This window comes from Eulemur rufifrons, chromosome 1 (assembly GCF_041146395.1).
Source record: "Eulemur rufifrons isolate Redbay chromosome 1, OSU_ERuf_1, whole genome shotgun sequence".
Classification (NCBI taxonomy): domain Eukaryota; kingdom Metazoa; phylum Chordata; class Mammalia; order Primates; family Lemuridae; genus Eulemur; species Eulemur rufifrons.
Window position 1 is genome coordinate 55,590,199 of NC_090983.1, and position 15,821 is coordinate 55,606,019.

Consider the following 15,821-nt stretch of genomic DNA (forward strand, 5'->3'; position numbering starts at 1 on the left):
AAATTTTCAGCTCATTTTGTGTTATATGTCAGTTTCCAGCTACCTTGCAATCACTTTCAGTATAGACATTATAAAAATAGATTTCTTGTATAAAAGAGAATAAAGCCCAGCATCTCATTAGGAATGGATAGATTTTTATGTGGAGGAAGGTTTCTTGAAATAGGCTTTTTGCCTTATCTCTTTCCATCTTTTAGGCATTGAAAAGAGCACTTGGTCTTTTAACTCAGTGGTACTTTATAATACTATTCTTTCCATCACTGTAAAAAATTGATGCATGGATAAAAATATCTTTTTTATATCAGAAATAAATTGAGCTTGTTATAGTCCCCTCTCTTCATTTTCAGGAAGAGGCAGAAATCCAGGCAGAACTTGAACGTTTGGAAAGAGTCAGAAATCTTCACATACGGGAGCTCAAGAGAATAAACAATGAAGATAATTCACAGTAAGTCATTATTTGTATTTCACAGTTTTATATAATTAACTGTGAGCATAAACAGTATTTCCTTCATAGAGAGCATAAACAGTATTTCCTTGTTGGGGTGTCTCATCAGACTTAGAAAAGATCCAAAGTTCTTCCCGTGGCTTGCAAGGCCTTTTGTGATCTGATCTCTGGCCACCTCACCCTCCACGCTGGGCTTTTGTGCTTGCCTCGCCTCTGCCTAAAATGTTTCTCCTTTAAATATCTGAGTGGCTTACTCCTTATTTCACTCCAAATGTTCATTAGAGAGGCCATCCTTAGGCCACCCTATCTAAAATGGGCAATGCCAGCTTCGGTCCATTTCCTCTTTTAATATCCTTACCTTGCTTTATTTTTTCATAGTATTTATCACTATCTGGAATTGTTCGTTTATTTTTAAGTTATTATCTGTCTTTTCCCCACTAGAATGTAAGCTTCATGAGAACAAGGACTTCGTTTTGTTCTTTCTGTATTTCCAGAGCCTAGACCAGTGCCTGGCACATGATGGGCACTTCATAAATATTTGTAACTGCATACTAAAATTAATGTTACAGTAGTGAAGGAGAAGTTATCACTAAAGGTATTTCAGTGAGTCATGTCTTCAGCATTATGCAAGAATTTGGGAAGAAAATGGAAAAGAAGTACAAGTTATAGTCTCTGTTCTTAATGCCTCGTTATCAAAATGAATGCCGTAAATAGTAAATGTTAAGGGAATTCAAAGAAGAGAAAATATCTGTGGGCTTGTGGAAGCTGCATAAAGAAGGTAAAAATTGAGCAAGAAGATAGGGATAGAAATTAAACAAGACACTACTTGGCTTTAATGTAAAAGAGGGGAAGGGGCTTATAATCAGTGGCTCATGCCTGTGCTGGGAGGCCAAGGCAGGAGGATGACTTGAGGCCAAGAGTTGGAGACCAGCTGGGCAATGTAACGAGACCCTGTCTCTGCAAAAAATATATATATATATATATATTTTTCTAATTTAAAAAAAAAACAACACAATGAAGTTTGTCTGTTTACACTTATTCATGTAATTTAAAGCTTCATGACTTCATATGAGTATCAAAACTGGAAGTGACCAGTTTCTTTTGTGAAATATGAATATCCTGCTCAGCAGAAGGCCTATTCATGATTTTCTATGTATATTTAATTCATAATATACAGATTTTTCCGGTGTATGAGGTGAATGAAATAATATAGAATAATCTGAATTCTGTCAGATTAAAATTCTTGTAAAGCAGATGGAACAAAACTAAAATTAACTGTCCTGAAAATTATGTTCACACTTTGTGCATCTGATTTAGATTGATGAAAATAAAATGAATTATTAGGCTTTGCAGTTTGGCTTGAAACTAAGCAGAAATCTCTTTTATTTACAAAATTTGTCAAGAAAGCTTAAATTATCAAATCTATAGTCAATTGATTTTAAATAAAATAACAAAATATAATGTATTTGCATCAGGAATCATACAACTATCATTGACTTTTTTAAAAATTTTGAAATTGTACATTTTGGAACCACATTTTTCTGTTAATCCCTGCTGTGTATTAGCAGTTAAGCAAGTTACTTAACCTCTCTCTGTGCAGCAGTGCCTTCATTTGTAAAATAGGCATAGAGCCTACTTCATAGGGTTGGTTAAGAACTAAATGAGTTAATACATGTAAGTGCTTAATACAAATTGAACATCCTGATTCTGGAAATCCAAAATCTGAACTGCTCCAAAATTTAAAACATTTTGATCACTGACATGATGCTCAAAAGAAGTGCTCATTGGAGCATTTCAGATTTCGGATTTTCAGATTCGGGATGCTCAATAGGCAAGTAGAATGCAAATATTCCAAAATCGGAAAAAAAAAAAAAAAAAAATCCAAAACACTTCTGGTCCCAAGCGTTTCAAATAAGAGATACTCTACCTGTATATAGCAACTAAAATAAATGTTAAATAGTAATAGTGGTAGTATTATCTGTGAGTGATTTTTTAAAAGGTTTTAAAAATCTTTACTTTTAAAGTTGGTGGTTAAAATTTTATTTTATAGAAGCTCCAAAGACAGTAAAATTTAATCATCAGTGAAGGCTAATTTATATATATAATTATTTTTAATCCTGTGTCGATACCATAAAACCTTGATTAATTGTAACTTCCAATATAAAAGTATATTTTTCTGAGAGAAGTATTTACTACTGAGTAGATAAAGGATTTTATAAAGCTTTTGGCAATATAGCGATTGTTAGATCTTTATGTGAGTGCTATAATTGGTCATTGAACTTGAATATTCAGCTATAAAAGTTAAGCTTTGTGAGCACTAAGACCTTAAGATGGGTGATAGTCATGCAGGCAAACCGGTAGAAAGTTAACAGAAGTATTGAATGGATTGTGAAATTAGCAGTAGTGTAAATGAGAAAGAAATGGTCAGGAGTAGAATATGAAGGTAGAACTTTAATGTAGAAGGAACTTTTTTGTGTGTCTTTTAATGTGCCTGAGTATTTTTTTCCCCACCCTTAAGGTTCAAAGATCACCCAACATTAAATGAAAGATATTTATTACTTCATCTGCTTGGTAGAGGTGGCTTTAGTGAAGTGTATAAGGTAATGTAAATTTTATTCTGTTCTTTACGCTAACACAGCAAAGATACAGAAGTGTACAGTTAATAAGTACTTGTCTTTTGTTTATTGATCTTATGACTGATTTTATGTCCTCTGATTACAAAAAAGGGTTTGTTGTGATTTATGTTATCTTATCTCCAGAGTCTAAAGACTGTCCTTGCCACTTGTGCAGTCCCTCTGATATCTGGTACCTAGTCACCGTCAGCCAGTCTGATACAAATAATAGCAACCATTTGAATCAAGATAGGGATGTAGCCATTTAATATACTACATTTATGGAAAGATTGTACTCTTTAATTTAAACATGTGTCTGAGCTTTAACATGTCCTGAATTTATCCAAACTTCTACTTGTTTTAAGGCCATTGTTTCTTGAATGCATATGTATAAATGTAGGCATTTTTACTCACTATTTTATTTCTTTTTTTTTTTTACTTTACAGTGTATCTTTCAGTCCAACCTTTAAATAATGGGGTTCCTAAAGTCTATTTTATCATTCTGTATTTTCCCTTTAGAAGATTTTTATCCCCTGTCATTCACTGAGTTATCATGTTTGATTTCACCCCTAGATTTATAAATCTAGCCCATACTTTCTTTCTGAGCTCCGTACTTTGAGAGTGTTTGTGTGTATTCACCTTATGTGAGTGCTTCATAGGCACTGCAAACTCATGTCTGAAATAGAAGTTATCATCTTCTCCAAAACCCCTTCTTTTAACACTGTTTCCTACTTCAGTATGTACTGTTGCCTGGTCCCTTGAGTGAGTGAAAAACATAAAAACCATCCTTTGCTTTTCCTATCCCTTAGTTCCCTTCCCCTAGCATCCCTGGTACCTGCTGTTATTATGTCATTAAGTTCTCCTAAATCCAGTGATGACCCTTGTTCTCTGTCTCTTAAGCTCAAGGATTCTTCCCAAACCTCCTAACTGATCGCTTTTTTGCATTTTTCCAGTGCATTTTGTACACTGCAACTAGAGCAACATTTTCATAAAAAGCAATCTGATCATCTCTCCTGCTTAAAAGCCCCAGTAGCTTCGCATTTGCTCTTAGGGTGAAGTCATGGTGAAGGTTATGCTCTCACCTTAAATTTCATTTCCTCTAGAAGGCCTCCCTGACCCTCTGCATCTCCTTAGATCAGATTTGGTCTGCCTTTTATGAGCTCCTTGTATTACTTTGTGCTTCATTATAGATCGGTATAGTTAGTGGTTAAGGGCTCTGGTTCTGAAGCCAGACAGCTGGGTTTCAATACTGACTGCCATTTACTACGTGTATAAACTTGGGCTTATTACTTAAAACTCTGCCTCATTGTCTCCTTCTGGGAATAATAATAATACTTTCATTATAGGGTTGTTGTGGTGGTAAACTGAGTTATGATATATAAATCATGTAGAACATTGGTATTTAATAAATACAAGCTAATAAGATTATTACTATTATTAGAAATCCTCCCTGTTCAGTGAGGCAAGTACTATGCCTTTCTGGTTTACTGAAGGCAACCTGGGTTATAGTTCTGACTCTGGGGAAAATTATGGGATTTAGATTCAGAGAACGTCAATTCTGATCTCCATTTAGCCATGAACTATTAATATTTTTTGTTGTTTTGTTAACTTGGACAAGCATTAAACGCCATGGGCCTCACCTTCCTCAGTCATCAAGAGTGATCTTTGAGCGTTCTTCCAGTTCCTATTTCTCTGATTCTAATGGTCATTCATCTTCAAGCACTGAATGGTATAAGTAGGTTTATCCAGGCCACAAGATAGAAAAGATGATCATAACAGTTCAATTTGAATCTAAAAATAACTAACTTGGATCTAAAAAGTCATCAAAAATACAGTTGGCATTAGCACAGCCTAAAAGTTGCCCAGCTTATTATGAACCTGTCTTGAGCTTTTGTGACAGTCCTCTGCCACTGCCCAGTAGTATTTCAACTGTTTTTAGCCCCATATATGAGACTTTTGTAGAAAAGTCTTAAAGAGAAATTAGAAAATGTTGATTGGGGCCCAGTGACTTGAACTTTCTATGCTGACCTAAATATCAGCAACATTTCTTTCTAACCCCATTAAAACCCTTTCATGGTTGCCAGGTCCATTGGGAAACCAAAAAAGCAGGTAATAAGTCAAGAAATAAAGACTTTTATCTTATACCAAGATAGAAGATTTTGAATCAGTTGCTGAGTGATTACCATATTAGCCTTATTGAAAGATATTACCCCAACTCACCTAATCTTGGAAGAAGTGTTATGTATTATTTATTATAATCAATATATACTGATATTAACTTTTTATTAGTAGTATACTTGTAATTTTTCTTTGATTATCCTTTATTATGATTTAGTCATAAGAATTATGAAGAATTTTATTCTTTGTAATTTTTTTTTGTTTTCCCTTATATAAACTACTCTTATTTTTATTCTTTTTTGTTAAACTTAACCCTCAATGATAATAATGAAATTAGCTAATGTTCATTGGATATTTATTATGGACCATGTATTATTCTAAGCACGTCATATGTTTTACCCCATTTAATCCTCTCAACAACTCTAACTTTTTAAATAAGATTGAGTATTAGTATTGAGTAAATAGAGTCACTCAGCTGAAAAGTTCATCTGACTCCAAAGAGAATAATCTTAACTACTGCATCCTATATTATGTCTGACCTTATACTTTATAATTTTGTAACAAAAAGTAGTCACTTAACTGTACTGTGTTTCCTCTACTGCTTATTTTTAGGTTAAATTGATGGCAGGGAATAGGGACTAGGGAATTTCTTTCTAATAAATATATAAGCTTTTAAGTGGTTTTTGAAGGGGGCACTTATGTGTATAAATTACAGTGGAACCTACAGTATTAAATCTCTTTAATGGCATTCAGTGTTTTTAAAAAACATAAGTCATGTGAAGCTTAAACTACTGATCATTCTGTATTTTTAATTTAAGAAATAGGCTGGTGATTTGAATAAATCAATTATAAATCCTTTTTTTTGAGACAACCAGGGAAAATTGAAGACAGGTATTAGATGAGATTAAGGAGTTACTATTGATATCATTAAGTGTGGTAATGATACATGGTTATTTTATTTAAAAGTCTTATCTCTTAGAGATACATACTGAAAAATTTACAGGAGAAATGATGTATTGTCTGGAATTTGTTTTAAAAACACTCCATAGGAGAAGTAAAAGCAGGGGTAGCAGGAAATAAATAAAATAAGAATGGCAAAATATTGATAAATTTTGAAACTGGAAAGTTTTTGAAACAAGATCTCATTTTATTTTTGTATGTGTTCAGACAGTTTCATAATAGCAGTGTAGAATTTTTCTCAACAGTTGGAAAATTATTAGGAATTTGTTAATTTCCAAAAAAGTAAAAAAAAATTGAGGGGGTTGCTAGGAAAAGATAGATTAAGAAGGTTTGTTTTTTCCAACCCATAAAAAAAGCAATACAGCCATCTGTTTTCCTGACTGTTTATTGCTACTGCCAGTGTAGAGAATCAGGTCTGTATTAAAAACAAATAATAGTGTTATTGTTTTATTTTGATTCAATATATTGGCATTTGTAAAACTTGAATGTGAAAATTCACATTAAGGTTTTCGTTGATTTATCACCGTGGAATTTGTATCTGGTTTCTGATAATAAAGGTGTCATTGAACTATATATAGTCTTAGCAGAGATTATCACTAAAGACTGTAGTGTTTATACTGATTGGATATTATTGTAAAAATTATCACCAAAATTAAAAAAAAAATCTCTGCAGCTATTCACTTGGTCTTTGGTTATAACTCTTTCTTGCCTTGAATCCTAGGCTTTTGACCTTTATGAACAAAGATATGCTGCTGTGAAGATACATCAGCTTAATAAAAGTTGGAGAGATGAGAAAAAAGAAAACTACCACAAGTAAATATTAATGCTTTATGGTTTTAACAAATTGAAAAATTTTTAAATGGTCTTGGAGAATTAATATACTCTCTCCCCATAGACATGCCTGCAGAGAGTACAGAATACACAAAGAACTGGATCACCCCAGAATAGTTAAACTCTATGATTATTTCTCCTTGGATACAGATACGTAAGTGAATATAAGGATTTAGTTTTTAAGAAAAGATATATTTGATTTTGCTTTGTCTATCCTGTGATGATGATATAAAACTCTCCATCTCCCCATTGTGATTCTGAATTATCGGATAATATTTATGTCTAATTTTTTTTCTCTTCTCCATTGCAGGTTTTGCACAGTGTTGGAATACTGTGAAGGCAATGACTTGGATTTCTATCTGAAGCAACACAAATTAATGTCAGAGAAAGAAGCTAGGTCTATTGTAATGCAGATTGTAAATGCACTAAGATATCTCAATGAGATCAAACCCCCTATTATACATTATGATCTTAAGCCAGGTAATTAATGAAGTGTGTCTAATAATTTTTTTAAGCTCAAAAAAGTATAGTTTGTAGAAGTCATATTCATTAAGTTATCTGAAAACATGCTTTTTGGTTTAGTTTTTAAAACTTCAGTAGAATGCTAGTAAAATTAAAAGTGTTTTTATTATATCTCACCACATTTTAAATATGTTTACTTCCCAGAAGTTAAAGCAGTAAAGATAATGTTTTCATATATACATCATTAAAAGAATCTTATATCTTGTTCTTAGGAAATATCCTTCTGGTAGATGGAACAGCATGTGGAGAAATCAAAATCACTGATTTCGGTCTGTCCAAGATAATGGATGATGATAGTTATGGTGTAGATGGAATGGATCTAACTTCCCAAGGGGCAGGCACTTACTGGTAAATATATTATTTAAAGTAGTAAAATTATCTAGATTAATGCCTAGTGTTTTTATGAGAATTTAGTTTTTATTTTCATGTAGCCTTTGAGTGGTGAAGGTACTGATTATTAAGCCTCTGAGTTGAGAGGGAGATTATTGTGGTCAATCCTCTTTTCTCATCTGCTGTTAACTGCAAATATCAGCATTCCGGAGAGAGAATGACTTGGTATTAGCAAGTAACTTCAGTATCTACGAGCCACAAACTCCTAATGTGAAGAATTTATGAATTTTAGGGTGATGTTTATCATGAACGTAAATATTTATGTAAATATAATTTCTTAACTATTAAAAACAAAAACTGTAAACATCAAGCCCTCTCTGGGGCCAGGCATGGTGGCTAACATCTGTATTCTCAGCACTTCAGGAGGCCAAGGCAGGAGGATCGCTTGAGGCCAAGAGTTTGAGACCAGCGTGGACAATATAGTGAGACCCTATCTCTACAAAAAATAAGAGAAAAAATTAGCTGCATGTGGTGACATACACCTTTAGTCCTAGCTACTCTGGAGGTTGAGATAGGAGATTGCTTGAACCGGGGAGTTAGAGGTTACAGTGAGCTATGAAGGTTGCACTGAGCTATGATTGTGCCACTGCACTCCAGCCTGGGTGACAGCAAGACCCTGTCTCAAAAGAACAAAGCCCTGTCTCTAGAGGTTTTATGGTTGCAGTTTTTGTGGGAGATGAATGTTTTATTGATTGTGGATGAGAGATAAATTTGGCATATTCTTGGTCTTTGGACTTGACTTTCAGAAATCCCTTTTAAAGACTTTATACGTATAGATATAAATCTAGATGGAATCATAGATTCATAAATGTAAATCTAAATGAATACCATCCTTCAGAGTACCTAGGTGTTGACAAAAACTACTTCATTGTGAATTTTCAAACTTATTGTCAAATTCACCAAAGTGAGAAACATAGACTATAAAATTTCAAAACAAACTTAGTTCTCAGAATGAATTAGTTTAACGAGAAGAAAGATAATTGTACTCAACTTCATTGAACAGGATTGTGACAACAAACATAAATGTGACTTTAGGGTTTCCAGAATAGTCTTCACACAGTTAGCCTGGGTACATAATAACCAGTTCCACAAGATGCCACTGGTCTGTATAGATTTTACCATTCACGAATAGGGATTGTTAGTCACGTTTATGTATTATTTTAAAACCATTTTAAAGTTTCAAATTCTGCTTATGGCATTTCCAAGGAATATGGGTAAAATAATAATGAAACCAACAAAAACAAAGCTGCTTGGTGGAACCCAGGACTCCATGGAAGACAACTGAAAAGCCAGGTTCTAAATAAGATATCATTCCTCCACTGCAGGGCATTCTTATTATTTGTTTCCCTTACTCTGGCTTCACTAGTATAAGGTAGCACAAGGAAATTTCCCTCTTATAGGTAGGCAAGAGATGGGAAACGTATGTTTTAGGGGCTGTGCAGGAAGAAGATAGTCATGGCATTGTTATGTAGGAATATGGAATGTATTTCCCATAGAAACAATGATCCAAAAACCAGTTAGTTTCTACTAGTCATATTAGTTGCTTAGCTATCTATGTACAGTTGACCCTTGAACAACACTGGTGAACTGTGTGGTTCACTTATATTTGGATTTTTTTCAGTAAGTACATTGGAATATTTTTTGGAGACTTGTGACAATTTGAAAAAACTTGCAGATGAACTACATAGCCTAGAAATATTGAAAAAATTAGGAAAAAGGTATGTCATGAATGCATAAAATATATGTAGGTAGTAGTCTTTTATTATTTACTACCATAAAATATATATCAACCTATTATAAAAAGTTAAAATTTTATTAAGATGTGTACACACACACACAGACCATACATGGTGCCATTTGTAGTCAAGTGAAATGTAAACAGACATAAAGATGCATGATTAAATCATAACCGCATAAAATTAACTTTAGTACATCCTGTACTACTGTAATAATTTCATAGGCACCTACTACTGCTATTGTGGTGAGCTCACGTGTTGCAGTGTATCTGCTTAAAATGCCATGTGATGGTAATCACCTCTGGGTGAGCAGTTCATCTCTCCACTAAATTGCATATCGCAGTAAAAAGTGATCTTTTGTGGTTCTCGCATATTTTCCATCATGGTTAGTGCAATACTGTAAACCTTGAATAACACTAGTGATGCTGGAAGTGCTCCCAAGAAGCAGAGAAAAGTCATGACATTACAAGAAAAAGGCTGGGCAAGGTGGCTCACGCCAGTAATCCTACCACTCTAGGAGGCTGAGGCGGGAGGATCGCTTGATGTCAGGAGTTCGAGCCCAATCTGAGCAAGAGAGAGACCCCATCTGTACTAAAAATAGAAAAAAATTAGGCAGGCATGGTCGTGCACGCCTGTAGTCCCAGCTACTCGGGAGGCTGAAGCAGGAGGATTGCTTGAGCCCAGGAGTTTGAGGTTGCAGTGAGCTGTCATTATTCCACAGCACTCTAGCCCGGGCAACAGAACAAGACCCCATCTCAAAAAAAAGAAAAGAAAAGAAAAAGTTGACTCGCTTGCTATGTACTGTATATTGAGGTCTACGGTTGTGGTTGCCCCTCATTTCAAGATGAGTAAATCCAGCAGAAGGACCACTGTGAAAAAAGAAAGGGAAATTCGTGAAGCTGTCACTAGCTACACCAGCAGGTGTGGAATCCTTGTAATTCTTGTGAAATACCCTTTTATCTCATATTGAAAATACAGCTATTATGTGGGTGCAAGATTGCTATAAGAAAGGTATACTATAGACTACAATGTGATTTGAGGAAAAGTGAAGTCATTATATGACAAAAGGAAGGTGAAGGATCTACAGCTGGAGAATTCAATGCCAGCAAAGGATGGTTTGATAATTTTAGAAAGAGGTTTGGCTTAAAAGGCTTAAAAATGTCAAGATGACAGTAGAAGCAGCTTCTGCTGACCAAGAGGCAGCAGAAGAGTTCTCAGATGCCATTAATAAAAACATTGAGGAGAAAGTCTTTCTGCCTGAACGTTTTTTTAACACAAAGTACCCTAAGCTGGGGAAAAATAAAATGCCACAAAGGACATTTATTAGTAAGGAAGAGGAACAAGCGCGAGGATTTAAGACATGAAGGAATAGGCTAACTCAGCTGTTTTGTGCAAATGCAATCGGGTTTATAATTCGGACTGCCGTCATCTATAAAGCTGCTAACCTTCAAGCCTCAAAGGGAAAAGAGAAAAATTGGTTGTACAATAAGGAGGCTTGGACGACAAGAACCCTTATTGTGGATTGGTTCCAATAATGCTTTATCCCTGAAGTCAGAAAAACCAGTGAGGGACTGCCTTTTAAAAGTTCTTGTGATTTTTAGACAATGCCCCTGGCCGCATGGAACCCCTGTGAGTTCAACAATGAAGGTGTCAAAGTAGTCTGCTTGCCCCCAAACATAACATCTCTAAATCACCCTCTAGATCAGGGGGAGCATGAGGACCTTTAAGGCTCATTACACATGCCATAATCTATGGAAAAGATTGTCATCGTTATGGAAGAGAACCCCAGTAGAGAGAACATCATGAAAGTCTGGAAGTATCACACCATTGAAGGTGCCATTATTGTTATAGAAAAAGCCATTAAGCCTGAAACAGTAAGTTCCTGCCAGATGTTGTGCATGACTTCATAGGATTTATGACAGTGCCAATCAAGGAAATTATGAAAGAGATTGAGGATATGGCAAAAAAGGTGGGAGGTGGGGAGAGTGAAGGGTTTCAAGATTTGGAACTTCAAGAAATTCAAGAGCTAATAGACACCGCACCAGAAGAATTAACAGAAGATGACTTGACATAGATGAGTGCTTTGGAACTAGTGCCATACAGTGAGGAAGACATCATAGAAGAAGCAGTGCCAGAAAAAAATTGACATTTAGACAACCAGGCAGAAGGGTTCTGATTATTCAAGACTGCTTTTGACCTCTTTTATGATTTAGATTTTTCTATGGCACAAGCTCTGAAACTAAAGCACATGGTGGAAGAAGGGTTGGTATCATATAGAAACATCTTTAGAAAAATGAAAAAGCAAAAAAGCCAGACAGAAATAATGACCTATTTTTGTAAAGTTACACCAAGTGTGTCTGCCTCTCTTATCTCTCCTTCCACCTCTTCTGCCTCTGCCATCCCTGAGACAGCAAGACCAACCCTTTCTCTTTTTCTCCTCTGCATACTCAATGTGAAGATGATGAGGATGAAGACCTTTATGATGATCCACTTCCACTTGAGGAATAGTAAATATATTTTCTCTTCTGTATGATTTTCTTAATAGTTTCTTTAGCTACCTTTATTGTAAGAATACATTATGTAATACATATAATATACAAAATGTGTTAATAGACCATTCATGTTATCAGTAAGGCTTCTAGTCCACAGTAGGCTATTACTAGTTAAGTTTTGGAGGGAGTCAAAAGTTACATGATGATTTTCAACTCTGCAGGGGTTCTGTTCCCTAATCCCCACATTGTTCAAGGGTCAACTCTATTTGGTATACTGGGACGGTCGTATTCATGCTTTTAGAATACACATATATATTACTTTTATAAATTACCTTTCATCCCTGGAAACTTAAAATATTTATCAATATCACTTAGGAGAAAATCAGCTTTGTCTTCCCCCATCCCAGTCTAAATGCAGTCATTCACTAAATCCTGGTGGACATTTTTTCCCAAATGACTTTGATGTATCTATTCCTACAGTTGCTCTCCTTGCTTATACCCTTCTGCCTAGAGAGACAGTATAGCATGGTGTTTAAGAGCCACTCTTGTTTCACTTTTGCAGACATTCACCTACACCTACACAAAGTAGACACTTTTACTGATAAAAACAAATCTAGCTTTTTAGCTGATTTGGGGAGTAATAAAGGATTTATATCACAAATGAGTTATTGGTCATCTTTAATGGTTTTACTTCAAGGAAATTTCATGTGTGTTTTTTAAGAGTTTTGTCAACATCCTGCTGAAATCTCAATGATTTCAAAATAGTACAAAACTGAATTTTTAGAAAAGGAGTAGATTCCCATTTAGCTGCATTATTCTTTTCCAGGATTTTTTGTTTATTTAAAATTTTTTACTTTTGAGATAGTCTTGCTCTGTCACCTGGGTAGAGTGCCGTGGCATCAGCCTACCTCACAGCAACCTCAAACTTCTAGGTTCAAGCAATCCTTCTGCCTCAGCCTTCCGAGTAGCTGGGACTACAGGTACACACCACCACACCTGGCTAATTTTTTCTATTTTTAGTAGAGATGGGGTCTCGCTCTTGTTCAGGCTGTTCTCGAACTTCTGACCTCAAGCTATCCTCCCGCCTCAGGCTCCCAGAGCGCTAGGATTACAGGCGTGACTACCGCGCCCTGCCCTGTTTATTTAAATTTTTGAGGTATGAGATGCTTGCATTTGGGATGGATCATTTTATTTATAACCTGAGATGACAAATTTATTTTTATCCTTTATCAAAAAATTATAAACTTAAAAATAGCACTTGTAAATTTTAAAAATAGTAATTTTGAATACTCAGTGTATTTCAGGTAGTCCTAGTGCTTGAAACTGCACAGTGAATAGCTGCTCCCAGTCTACTGTGGTTATAGTTTAATGCCATTATAGAGACACCACACTATCCTGTGGTAACACGAGAAGCATGGCTAATGGAGGACAAGTGGGTCTTGAAGAAGAAAAGGTGCTCACCAAGAGAATTGGAGTGATTAGGGAAGCCATTGGAGATTGTCATATTCAAAAGCACAGAGGAAAAAGGAGAGCAATGTGGGAAAGCAAGTGAATTGGTGTTGACCTGATTTGGGAGATCGGGGTGAGAGAAATAGTTCAGATTTTGGAAATTTATGTGGTTGCTAGATTAGGATGGATCTTATGTTACAAACAGAAGGTGTGAGGTCTTGTTGGCAGTAAGTGCTGTTGAGGTTATTTAAACAAAAGAACTACATGATCAGATGTATATTTTAGAAAGAACTGCCTACCTTTTGAACAGTGGTTAAGGGGGATGGGAGAGGAATTCTTATACCTTATTAGCTACTTACTCATATTAGACCATTGTAATCTCTAATGGTAATTTTTTTTCTGTAGATATATATTTATAGATATGTTTTATCATAAGGTTGTACATTTTGGCTCAAGTTAAATGATAAAAGAATATAAATGCTTCAGAAATTTAATTGATGGTTTTAATTGATGAAAGTCCTAAAGTTTACATATATGTGAAATGAGTGTTCTAAGATTTTACATTTAGAAGGTTTTAAGTTATATATTGTCAGTAGTAACCTTTCCATTTCCCCTCCCCCTCTCAAAACTATAGGTATTTACCTCCTGAGTGTTTTGTAGTTGGAAAAGAACCACCAAAGATTTCCAACAAAGTTGATGTGTGGTCAGTTGGAGTAATCTTCTTTCAGTGTCTTTATGGTAGAAAGGTAAGTTACACTAACTTCAAATGTATAGAGATTAATAAAGTTTAATTTTCCCCTCTTAAATGCACAATTTTACTAATTTGAAGTAAATTTCAATCCTTCCAAGGAATGCTACGCTGCCTCTCTATTTTTTCCTAAAATTTCCATGGATCAGAATTGTAATAACCACCAAATAAACACTAGTTTATTTGGCCTGCTTTGCTGTCTCTCTCTTTTTTTTTAAAGGAAAATTAGTAACTATCTGTTAACATACTAACATTTTTTACTATTAGGAATTCTGGAGTCAAACAGTTTTCCTTATCCTCCATTCTTTCCACTTCCTCTAATACACAACCACCCCCAACCCCACATAGTTTGGCCTGGGCATAGTTTCCTCCTGTGCCTCCTCAGGGAAATGCCATCAAACTTAGTTTCAACGTCACCAAGCACATAGTCACCAGTCTGGCCAAAGTTAAAGTGAGGGAGAAAATCCTACAAGCTGTAAGACTTGTAACTTACAAAGGAAAACCCATCAGACTAACAGCAGACTTCTCAGGAAAATCTTACAAGATTTTTAGTCTTTAGTCTTCTTAAACAGAGTAACTGTCAGCCAAGAATTTTGTATCCTGCAAAGCTAAGTTTCATAAACGAAGGAGAAATAAAATTTTTCCCAGACAAGCAAACACTGAGGGAATTTGTCCACTAGACCTGTCCTACAAGAAATGCTCAGAAGTGCTATAAACACAGAAAAGAACGGTTGATACTCTCCAGTGTAAAAACACTCAAAAACTCACAGTTCCTATAAAACAGTAACACAAGGGAGAATAAAAAGCAACTAGGTAATAGTCAACATGATGACTGAAATAGTATTTGACATATCAGTATTAACATTGAATGTAAATAGTGTAAATACCTCAATTAAAACAGATGGATTGATGGAATGGATTAAAAAACAAAACCTAAATATCTGCTGTCTCCACAAAATTCAATTAACTCAAGAGTCTTATAGACTCAAGGTAAAAGAGTGGAAAAAATATTCCACTGGAATATTTGGTTTCAAATGGAAACCAAAAGCAAGCCAGGAGTAGCTATTTTTATATCACATAAAATAGACTTTAAATTAACAACAGTAAAAAAAGACAAAGGTGGTCATATGTAATGATAAATAGATCAATTCAACAAGAGGATATAACAATCCTAAATATATATGCACCTAACACAGTTTTATGAACCTGGACCTCACAGATGCGTAAAACAAATACTCCTATACCTGAGAAATAAACAGCAAAAGGTTATCAAATATGAAATGTCTGGTTTCAAATCAAAAGTATACTTTATTATTACTATATCTCAAACAAGAAGCAGTACAATTGATCAAAGTGTGCACCTGAATTATCAACACAGTTTTGCCAAGTATCTTGTTTATGCCAGCAGTGAAGAAGCCTGGAGAGCGAGTGGTGATGAAATCACCAAAGGCGTTTTCCACAGCTTGTTGAGAATTCAATATTTTTTCTTGCAAGAAGTGGTCCAAAGCCTGGAAGAAGTGG

At 35.0% G+C, this 15,821-nt stretch overlaps 1 protein-coding gene across 2 annotated transcripts in view; it reads left to right on the top strand.

The window, feature by feature from the left end:
• TLK1 (tousled like kinase 1) overlaps positions 1 to 15,821 on the top strand; it is a 140,544-nt gene that overhangs the window by 115,529 nt on the left and 9,194 nt on the right. For both annotated transcript variants that reach the window (XM_069493987.1, XM_069494075.1), the window contains 7 exons: positions 345 to 442; positions 2,961 to 3,042; positions 6,854 to 6,945; positions 7,028 to 7,117; positions 7,274 to 7,443; positions 7,698 to 7,833; positions 14,187 to 14,298. In XM_069493987.1, coding sequence (XP_069350088.1) covers positions 345 to 442; positions 2,961 to 3,042; positions 6,854 to 6,945; positions 7,028 to 7,117; positions 7,274 to 7,443; positions 7,698 to 7,833; positions 14,187 to 14,298 — 780 coding nt within the window. The remainder of the gene's footprint in view (positions 1 to 344; positions 443 to 2,960; positions 3,043 to 6,853; positions 6,946 to 7,027; positions 7,118 to 7,273; positions 7,444 to 7,697; positions 7,834 to 14,186; positions 14,299 to 15,821) is intronic.